Consider the following 8,918-nt stretch of genomic DNA (forward strand, 5'->3'; position numbering starts at 1 on the left):
TTATTCCATTGATACAGTATGAAAGTACTATCTCGATGATGAATTTGATAACTGCACAGAGAATGTCCTTGTTCTTAGGAAATACACATTGAAGTATTAAGGGGTAAGCAACCTATTCTCAATTGGGTCAGAAAAAATAAGCAACTGTGTTTGTGTGTGTGTGCGTGTGTGTGTGTACGGGGGGGGGGGACAGTCAAACTGGGGGGGGAAGAGCAAAGCTGTGGTGCCATGGGCGCTTTGTGACGAATGCCACTCCAACACATAGTCCTAGTATCCCATCTGTCAACAAGACAGGTGGACAATGCTGTGAGCAGTCAGTGATTTACGCTTGTGACTGCCTTTCTCCTGAAGGTTTGGGTACCAGAAAACATTTCATAATACACCTTTCTTCTAAGAGGACAGTCATGACGTCTTAAAACCATGGGACTTTTTAATACTTTTTTTCCTCTGATCATCAAAAGAATACATGTTGATTTCATAAAACCTGGAAAGTACAAAGGTGTTAAGAAGCAGAACGATATCGCCCATCATGTCATTATTCAGAGGCAACAGTTGTTAATAGTTCGGGTTATTTCTTTCTTTCTTTTTTTTTTTTTTTTTAAGATTTTATTTATTTGACAGAGAGAGATACAGTGAGAGAGGGAACACAAGCAGGGGGAGTGGGAGAGGGAGAAGCAGGCTCCTGGCCGAGCAGGGAGCCCGATGCGGGGCTCGATCCCAGGACCCTGGGACCATGACCTGAGCCGAAGGCAGACGCTTAACGACTGAGCCACCCAGGCGCCCCAAATAAATAAAATCTTAAAAAAAAAAACAAAAACAAAGCTAGACGAAGTTAGGTGGCAAATAACATCTTACATCCTGCTTTCTTATTGTTGCTGATCTTGCTCTGCTTATTTACCATAAGCATTTTCCTATCACATTAGAAATAATTGCTCCACGATATTAGATCCTAAGGACAGACTATGATTTCTTTTCCTAGAACGGGCTCTGTTTACTACTTGATTGACAAGGCTATTCTGTCTCGTGTTTGCAGGCCCCAGTTGTGCCGGTATGATCTTGTGCTGATGGAGAACATGGAGATGGTCTTCCAACCCATCCTGTGCCCCAACTTGCTGATGTAACTGTTGCTGGGACACTCGGGCACCAGTAACGTCAAGAAAGCTACAACTGTAGGCTTTTTTTAAAGCGTCACCTCACCTTTTCCTCAAGGCACAAAAAAGTATGGGTGCTTTTCCAGCAGTGTCCCATGGATGTCACATTGCAAAATGTCAAACGACCTTGGATTATGGAACGGTCCTGGGAGGGGAGCCCCTAAGTAGGGCAAGTCAGAAATAGCCAGGCTCCCAAGAGCCCAGCGCCTCTCTGGCTGCGTCCTGGGGCCTCTTTGTCCTGGCCTGTCGACTCTGCTGCCAGTCATTCGGGCAGCTCTGCTCAGCGCTGTGGCTGGTCAAGCATCTGGAAGGGAAGGACTGGCTGGAGACCTCACTTCGGACTCGACCCCGCACTCCCTGTGCCAAACTCCTCCAGGTCCTTGCACATAGGAAGGAATGGAGGCTGACCTACCTCACAGGGCTGTCGTGTGGGTTTGGGGGCAAGTCTGTGAAGGGTTCTTGGAAATCCCGGTGCCACATCAGTGAGTGGTTTGATAAATGTGAATATGCTTTTATTTATTTTGATAGGGCTGATGTAATATACAATAAGAGAGCTTGTCCTCCTCAACAGCAGCCTGTCTCTTGAGCTGTTCGCTCTGGGAAGACAGGAAAGCCACACCCCGCTCTAAAGTGGGTTGGTGCGTGGAGGCAGTGGGGACACAGGGACAGCACGGGGGTGGGGGCAGCTGCTGGGACTAGACAGTAAGCGCCCGAGGGAAGAAAGGCAGACGAAGCGGTAGGACAGGCTCGCTCACAGTGACAGTGGATGCGGCGAGAGGTAGGAGAGAAAAAGCTTGGTTTTCACTTGAGGTGAAGAAGGGTCACTTTCCAGGCAACCCTCATTTTAAGCAGTCCTTCAGAAATGTTCATTTTTCCTTGTTACTGATGCAATCCATGCTTATCTGAAGGAAATTTATGGAGAATACATAGATGCAAAATGAACATACGCTGTGATCCACCTGTTGGAGGTCACGAATGCTAACCTTCTGGAATGATGCTAAATAACTTGTGTTGCTAACATGTGAATTCAAAGCATACACCGGTGTGCTCCAGTTTGAAAAATCCTTGGGCTGCCCCAGGAGTGGGTATGCTCAGTGCATCTGGAGTGACAACAGCCGCTCGGTCAAGAGGCCCTGGCGGGCCAAGGCCAGAGAGGCCAGAACCAGGGGAGGACCATCCCCGGGGCCTGATGCCCAGTGCAGGCACAGAGCCAAAGGTGGGGACACCACCCGTCCCGCAGCTGTGGCCACTGCAGGAAGGTTCCTGAGATTCTGGAGTGTCACAGGCCCATAACCTCCTCCTCATCCAAGTGACTGTTCTTCTCCTTTCCGTGAGAACAGCCCTTTTAAAAGAAATGGAGTCTTTTTTTTTTTTTTTTAAGATTTTTATTTATTTGCAAGAGAGAGAATGAGAGACAGAGAGCATGAGAGGGAGGAGGGTCAGAGGGAGAAGCAGACCCCCCGCCGAGCAGGGAGCCCGATGCGGGACTCGATCCCGGGACTCCAGGATCATGACCTGAGCCGAAGGCAGTCGCCCAACCGACTGAGCCACCCAGGCGCCCCAGAAATGGAGTCTTTATTTGATAAACTATAGAACTCTATACATACATTCCTGTGTGACACATCTTGTACAGGTTTCAATACGCATCATGTAGAGCCTGAACTTGGGAAGGAAGGCGGCTCAGAGATGCTGCTGCCCACTTGGCTATCTTCTCATCCTTCCTCCCTCTTCCACATTTCTCCAGCAGTTGTGCACAGAGAGATCAGTGTGCTGATAGGCCCTGATTTCTTTTTAGAGTTTTACTGATCCTGTATTTTTTTTTTTTTAAGATTTTATTTATTTATTTGGGAGAGAGAGACAGCGAGCGAGAGAGAGAGAGAGAGAGAGAGCATGAGCTGGAGGAAGGAGCAGAGGCAGAGGGAGAAGCAGACTCCTCACTGAGCAGCCAGCCAGACACAGGGCTCGATCCCAGGGACCCTGGGATCATGACCTGAGCCAAAGGCAGACGCATAATGGACTAAGCCACCCAGGCGCCCTGGTCCCATATCTTGATTAGCACTGCCATTTCTCTGCCCTCTTTCCCTCACCTGGTAGGCAGGGGCCAAAACAACAGCAAGAAAATGTCAGAATAGCATTGCTATCATCATGAACTCCTCGCGCCAGGGGGTCTGTCTCGGCTTCTCTAGTGTCTCCTAGCACAGTACCTGGCTCACTGGGGAATGGGTGGATGGATGGACAAACGGATGGATCAATGAATGATTAACGGAAGGAAGTTTGTTCACTGGATGGAGATGAATTTCAATGAGTCTCATGTGACAGTGATCCAGAGAAGTAAAGGCAGGTGTGGCCACTCCCTTCACAGGTTCTCCCAAGGCCCCTGAACTTCCCACTCTTGCTATCCTTGCTTCTCCTCCCTCCTCTTTGTCAGAGTCTCTGTCTGAATCCCAAATCCAAGATGCAATTAAATTGCAGTCTACCCACTTCTCTCCCATCTTCATCAATTATCTCCTACTGAGCTTTTTTCCCCCCTTACATTTATTGGTGTTATTATTTGGTTAATGTCTGTCTTCACTAGACTGCTCTGCAAGGCAGGGGCAATGAGCCTAATGTGGCGCCTACAACGTAGTCTGTGCTCAGGGCATATTAAATGAACGCTCATCATGATCTTCTGAACCCTATGGAACCATGTTCAGTTGTAAGAGCTCCCCCTACTCCCAGCCATTGCCCATTTCCACGGAGGCGCACAGCCTTCTCTGCCTTAGCCTTCTTTCCCATCACTTCTTTACTGTTTCCATTCTCTCTGGAGACCCACTACCCATCTCCCAGGCTCCCCGGGAAAAAAGAGAGGTTGGCTCTTTTTTCACTCCTCTTTAGAACCTTCCAGATGGTCCTGACACCCTTCTTCACCAAAACCACCAGTCCTGAAGGCAAGGAGATTTTGCTTTCCTTCACTTCCCCATTTTAGAGCCTTGGCTAAAACCCTCCGGGCCCCTCCAGCATTCCTGGATGACTCCAAGCTGTGGTTCAAAGTCCCCCCTTGCTTTCCACAACCCCCTTCTGCCACTGACTTTGTACGTGCGCCATCACTGCTTTTCTTACGCTGTATTGTACTGTATTTCTGTGTCTGTCCCCCCTCTGAGACTGTGAGCACTGCAGGAGCAGCAGTGGCTTATTTGTTGCCCCAGCACCTAGCACAGTGTGAGGCGCAAAGCAAGTATTCGATAAATGTCTGCTGAACAGAATGGAGTGGACTCATCTTTAGGACTTGAGGGAGTCACCTCCACTTGGATTTAAACATCAATACACTTATCACTGTTACTTCCCAAACCGTAAGTTTGGAACCTCTCATCCTTGGACCCCTGCCCCATGCTCCCAGTCCTGCAAAACCCTAGCTTAGCCAAGAAGACTTTGAAGCCAGTAACAGAAATCTACTCATACTAATGCAAATTTTACTAGAGAGGGGATTTGTGGAAACCCAAGAGCTCAACCATCAGCCTTCAGGAAGGGCAGGGAAGGGGCAGCCCCGAGCCTTTAGCAAGAGTTCATGGGCCTTTGTTGACCCTGTGCTCTACCTTGAGTCTCTGACTCAGCTTGGCTCCCTCACAGGGCAGCTGTGGACCCCTGAGATCATTGGTACCATTGTGTCCCCAGCTATTCAATCACTAGGTGGCCCAATTCCAAAATCCAGGGAGAGGAAGCAGCACTTAGATCCTCCTTTTGGGGAAGGTGTCCATCCCGTTCCAATCAGTTATGGCTGGAACGGGGTAGGGTAGCTAAATCCTGTGGTCCTTGAGCTACTCCTTTCAACTGCTCTGTGCAGATCCAATCCAGCCAATAAAGGAACTTGAGTGCTATTGACAAAGAGCCTCAGTGAGTGCCTGGCTAATCCACTCTCACTGGAACCTCTTGCCTTTTCTTCCCTCCCACTTCCCTGAGCAACTGGCACCTACCTGCTTCTCAGTCCAGCATGTGTCCCTGGTCGGGGGTTACTGCTGTCCTTTGTCAGGCTGCCTGGGCATATGCTGTAAATGAATGGGCTCAACAGAGGCTAGTGTATATGCCAGGTGGTGCACCAGCTGGTTAGAGTTAGCTCTGCAGGTGCTGGGTCAGGGAGACAGATCAGCGTGGAGGTGGGATGGGAGTGAGGAACCCAGTTTAAGGCTTCTTTCCCATGCAGACAGGTTGAGCAGGAGGAATCAGAATAGGAATCCCGGGGAGTGGGGTGGATCAGGCAGCAAGCAGTGGCTTGGGTGGTGAGCCTGTGGGAAATCAGGTTTGCATCCCCCAAAAGAGCTCTGTCAAAGGTCTCTTCCCCCGCCAGGTTCGCGGAATCCCACAACCCTCAGGTATGCCTGCTGGGTTTTCCCACAGAGTCTGACACTGCACACTGCTTCCTTTTCTAACACTGCTTCTTGGGCTCTTGGGACACTCCTCCCCCTCACCGACATCCCTGAGTGAGCCATCTTGTTCTCTGATTCCATGATTTCCTTACCAGACTTCTGATCTCAGTCCTCTCTTTCTCAAGAAGGTAGCATAGGGTAAGAGATTAGGCTCTGGTGTGTGACCTCTGTCAACTTACTTAACTCTTCCTAAGCTTCCCTTTCCTGGACTGTAAAGTGGGGCTGTTAAGAGTCCCTGCTTCAGGGTGCCTGGGTGGCTCAGTTGGTTAGATGAGTGCCTTCGGCTTGGGTCATGATCCCAGGGTCCTGGGATCGAGTCCCACATCGGGCTCCCCCTGCTCAGCGGGGAGCCTGCTTCTCCCTCTCCCTGCCACTCCCCCTGCTTGTGCTCTCTCTGTCAAATAAATAAAAGCTTTAAAAAAATAAAAATTAAATTAATATTTAAAAAATTAAAATTAAAAAAAGTCCCTGCTTCATAAGGGACGTTATGTGGAATAACTGCTGTCATGCATGCATGTAAAATGCTTTCTGTGCGGTCTGGAGTGTACTAAGTACTCAGTGACTCTCAGCTGCTGTTCCTTTCCAAAGTCTCATGGTCTGTCTAGGAGACCTTCTCCCATCCCCTTGTTTCGACTCTCTACTCTAGAAAGATGATCTCCGGATCCGAATGCAATTGGAGCTCTGGATTTTCACCTGCTTGTTGAGATGCACTGCAGGACAGAGGAAGGAGCAGGGGCTCAGGAGGGGCAGACGGGGGTTGCATCTTATTCAGCACTCACAGCTGTGGCCTTCAGCAGCACTCACAAAGAGCCTTCATCTGAACACCTGCTCACCCACGCACTCATTAAGTGGGTTCATGATACTTGCTTCTCTGGAGTTGAATAAGCTTTGCCGTATCTATTTCTCCCAGAGCACCTATTCTGCTCTAAAATGATAACTCTCTCCATGCTGTCCCCCAACCAAAGGGAGAGTCAAGTCCTTGAGAGTAGAAGCCTTGCCTTCTTGTTCACTATGTTCTCGGCCCCAGCACGCTCCTGGCAGAGGCTCAATAATGTTAGTTGTTCATTTACTTTCTCTCCTCCTGTATTCCTCTGACTTCTCAAATCAACATGTACCCATCCAAACAACTAATCATTTCCTCACTAGACCTGACCCATTAATTTAACAAACATTTGTTAAGTGCCAATTATAAGCCAAGCACAGGCCTAAGGGCTGGGACAGACAAAAGATAGATGAGACATTGTCTCACTTAGAGAAATGTTTACTGTCCACTGGGGAGATGGATAATGACACAGTATTTGTAATAATAGGAATACAGACACTTCACAGGGAACCCCAAGCACAGAGAAGGAACAACCTTTCTGAATGTGGGAGCTGGAGAAGGCTTCTCAGAGGAGGTGACAATTGCCCTGTGTGGTTATGAAAGAGTAGCAATTTTTCAGGCAGAGATTGCCCAAGAGAGAGGGAAGAGCGTTGTAAAGACATGAACTAACATGGTGCATGCTCAGCTGGAATGGAGGGTTTGAAGGGAGAGAACGAATGGAGGGCTGAGACAATTTCCCCACATTTTTTAAGTGGAAAATTTCAAACATATACGGAAATAGAATACATGTATAAAATCCTCCTCCACGTGCCCATCAGCCAGCTTCAACAATTACCAATTCAATGGCCAATCTTTTTGATTTCTATCCCTACCACTAAACTCTCATCCCATTATTTTGATGCAAATCCCAGACTGAATCATTTCATTTATAAATACTTCAGTATTTTGAAAAGGGAAAGCATATCCCTTTTTTCTTTCTATAGATGTATCATGGTATACTGTAACAATGCGACTTGTTTGTTCGCTGTTTATCCCTGCTATCTCTATGGCGACTGCGCTCTATCATGATCTAGAGTTGACTCCCTCTTTTAGGAAGCTACTTAGTGTTCCTTTTTGAATATACCACAAATAATCTCACTAGTCCCCAACTGATGGGCATTTAGGTTGTTCCCAATCTCATAATACCAAAACAAAGCTGAGAGAATACCCTGGAACATACATCTTTGTCTGTGAGCATATCTGTAAGTTAAATTCCTGGACACGGAATTGCTAGGACCTGGTACACTTCAAATTCTGACAGGTGCTTCTTACTTGGCCCAAGAGGTGCTTTGAATGATATGATGAAGACGCTTTCTCTCTGTTGTCTAGGCTTGTGGCATTATGGAGTCCTCTCTGCCTCTTCTCCATGTAATCAGTCATATTTCCTACCAACTCAGCTCCTTCTCGTGTGTCCATCCTCCTCCCTTCATTCTCATTGCTGTGGTCCTGTCTCAGCCTGCATCCTTTCTCACTAGGACAGTTGCAACTACCAACTCAGAACGTATTCTAATCATCTGCCAGAGCAAACATCCTAAAACGGGAACTAAATCATTCTCTTGTTTAACACCTGTGTTCCTGTCTCACCATGCACAATATTGAAAAATCCAGCTCCCGAGCCTGCCTTCCAGTTTGTCTCCAACTTCTCATTTCTCATATAGTTTAGGCTTCACGAAACTGGACTCTGGTGCCTTACTTGGGCCCCTAGCTCACCCTCTCCTTCCTTTCTCTGTTGTGGAAATCCTGCTCACCTTTCAGGTAAACTCAAACCCTGTCTCCTCCATGAATCCACGCAGTGTGGGACCATTAGTTTTGTACCCGGGTTGACTTGGATTCTAATCCTGACTCTCTCTCTCTCTTTTAACATTTGGAGTCCTCTGCCCACCAGGGGGATACATTTTCATTTGTGGATATGATCACCAGCCTTGGGCTTATGAATGTCTTAATAGTTGGAGGCCTTACTGATGCATGTTTTCTAGGATACCTAACAATCGCTCTTATTATTCTTAAAATGATTATAGCCACTACCCCAAACCTCCCTCAAGAAAGTCAAGAGACTTATCAGTAATAGAAAGTTACTGCTCAGTCTGTTAAGGGTCTGCCTTCGGCTCAGGTCATGGTCTCAGGGTCCTGGGATCCCCACATCAGGCTCCCTGCCCAGCGGGAGTCTGCTTCTCCCCCGTCCCCCTGCTCTCTCAAAAAAAAAAAAAAAAAAAAAAAAAAGCTGTGGCCACAGCCCAGGCTGCCACCTTCCTGCGGGATATTCCAGAGATCAGTTTAACTTATACTTTAGAATCATAGGTCATGGCTTGGAGCAGGCACAGCGGGCCCAGAAGTTATGATGAGCAGTTTTACCAGAACTGTTAACAAAATAGCTGACTACCGCCAGAGCCATCAGAGACCAACAAAGAGCTTGAGACGCCCTAGCTGAGGTGGTCCTCCGCAACAGTAATCAGGGCTCTCTTTTCTGGGGATGTCACTTAATCTGAGACTCAGATTTTTGCATCT

The 8,918-nt window shown here is 47.8% G+C and overlaps 1 protein-coding gene across 1 annotated transcript in view; it reads left to right on the top strand.

Moving 5' to 3' along the window:
- The window catches only part of LIPH (lipase H), a 47,293-nt gene extending 45,428 nt beyond the window's left edge, over nucleotides 1–1,865 (top strand). Inside the window, exon 10 of the mRNA XM_021692448.1 lies at nucleotides 1,034–1,865. Coding sequence (XP_021548123.1) covers nucleotides 1,034–1,121 — 88 coding nt within the window. The 3' untranslated portion in view covers nucleotides 1,122–1,865. The remainder of the gene's footprint in view (nucleotides 1–1,033) is intronic.
- The last annotated feature ends 7,053 nt before the right edge of the window (nucleotides 1,866–8,918 follow it).

This window comes from Neomonachus schauinslandi, chromosome 1 (assembly GCF_002201575.2).
Source record: "Neomonachus schauinslandi chromosome 1, ASM220157v2, whole genome shotgun sequence".
Lineage (NCBI taxonomy): Eukaryota > Metazoa > Chordata > Mammalia > Carnivora > Phocidae > Neomonachus > Neomonachus schauinslandi.